The sequence below is a fragment of the Hippocampus comes genome, unplaced genomic scaffold (genome assembly GCF_001891065.2).
Source record: "Hippocampus comes isolate QL1 unplaced genomic scaffold, H_comes_QL1_v1.1 C16889056, whole genome shotgun sequence".
Lineage (NCBI taxonomy): Eukaryota > Metazoa > Chordata > Actinopteri > Syngnathiformes > Syngnathidae > Hippocampus > Hippocampus comes.
In genome coordinates this window covers 1-1,113 of record NW_017840639.1, presented here as the reverse complement: position 1 = coordinate 1,113, position 1,113 = coordinate 1, and the positions used below count along the sequence as shown (strand labels likewise).

Here is a 1,113-nt window from a genome sequence, read left to right as displayed (position 1 = left end):
ACTCTGGTAACTTGATTTCATTTTGTTCATACTTGACCATGTTTGGAATGTTCATCTCACTGTTCACCGTGTCCCGGGGCTCTATTGTGAAAGTGCGATGTTGTAACGCCACTTCAGCACAATGCAGCTTGCCTGCCTGCTGTTAATTCAACATATCCTGTTTCCTGTTCAAATCTCTGAAAGGTCGCAGACACCAGTCAGAGAAGTCAAAGCATTCAACGGATGAAGCGATGGTGTCCAACAGCACCGCCGCCTTCTCTCTGCCCGTCAGCACCTCAGCCAAAGTCGGCATCGCCATCCTGACCTTGGCCTTTGCGCTGGGCTTCCCCGGGAACCTCTTTGTGGTGTGGTCGGTGGTTTGTCGTGTCCAAAAGCGCTCAGTGACGTGCTTGCTGGTACTCAACCTGGCCGTTGCCGACGCCTTGGTGCTGCTCACGTCGCCCATATTCCTGCGTTACCTTGCTGGGGGGCAGGGATGGGAGTTTGGCTCAGCGGCCTGCAAGCTGGTGCACTACCTGTGCAATGTCAACATGTACGTCTCCATCTACCTCATCTGCCTGATGAGCATGGATCGCTGGCTGGCCGTCTCCCGGCCTTTCATGTCCCAGAAGATGCGGACTAAGCGCTCCCTGCTGTTTCTCCTCCTGGGAGTCTGGATCATGGCGTTCCTGCTGTCTCTTCCGATGCCCTTCTACCGCAGGTTAGTCCTGCATGTGCGCTGATAGTGCGGTGCGACTTGATTACAGCTTTGTGTTCCTGTGTATGTGTGTTTCTGCGTGCAGCAACCTGAGGAAAGTGTTCCCGAACAATGCCACGTTGAGATTTTGCATACCGTACCACTGGCGAAGTGTCGGTCATCAGGTCTTTCAGTACACCTTCGAGACCATCATGGGCTGCCTGGTGCCCTTCTCCCTCATCAACACGTGCTACTCGTCCGTGATCTGCCGCCTCCAGAGCGCCATGTTCCATCGGCGGGGCAAAGGCAGCCGGCTGATCCTGATGATCATCTGTACCTTTGCCGTTTTCTGGCTGCCGTATCACATCGTCAATATCATCGAGGTGATTCCGTCAACCTCCGAGGTCAGGGGTCGGCAACCCAAAATGTTGAAAGAG

General features: G+C 54.3%; 1 protein-coding gene across 1 annotated transcript; it reads left to right on the top strand.

Annotated features, from left to right (window-relative positions):
* Positions 1 to 87: 87 nt before the first annotated feature.
* On the top strand, positions 88 to 1,107 carry ltb4r (leukotriene B4 receptor; the record flags this gene model as incomplete). Its single annotated transcript, XM_019859266.1, has 2 exons — positions 88 to 700; positions 783 to 1,107. Coding segments are annotated over exons 1-2 (795 nt in total), but the record flags the coding sequence as incomplete, so codon positions are not given.
* Positions 1,108 to 1,113: the final 6 nt, after the last annotated feature.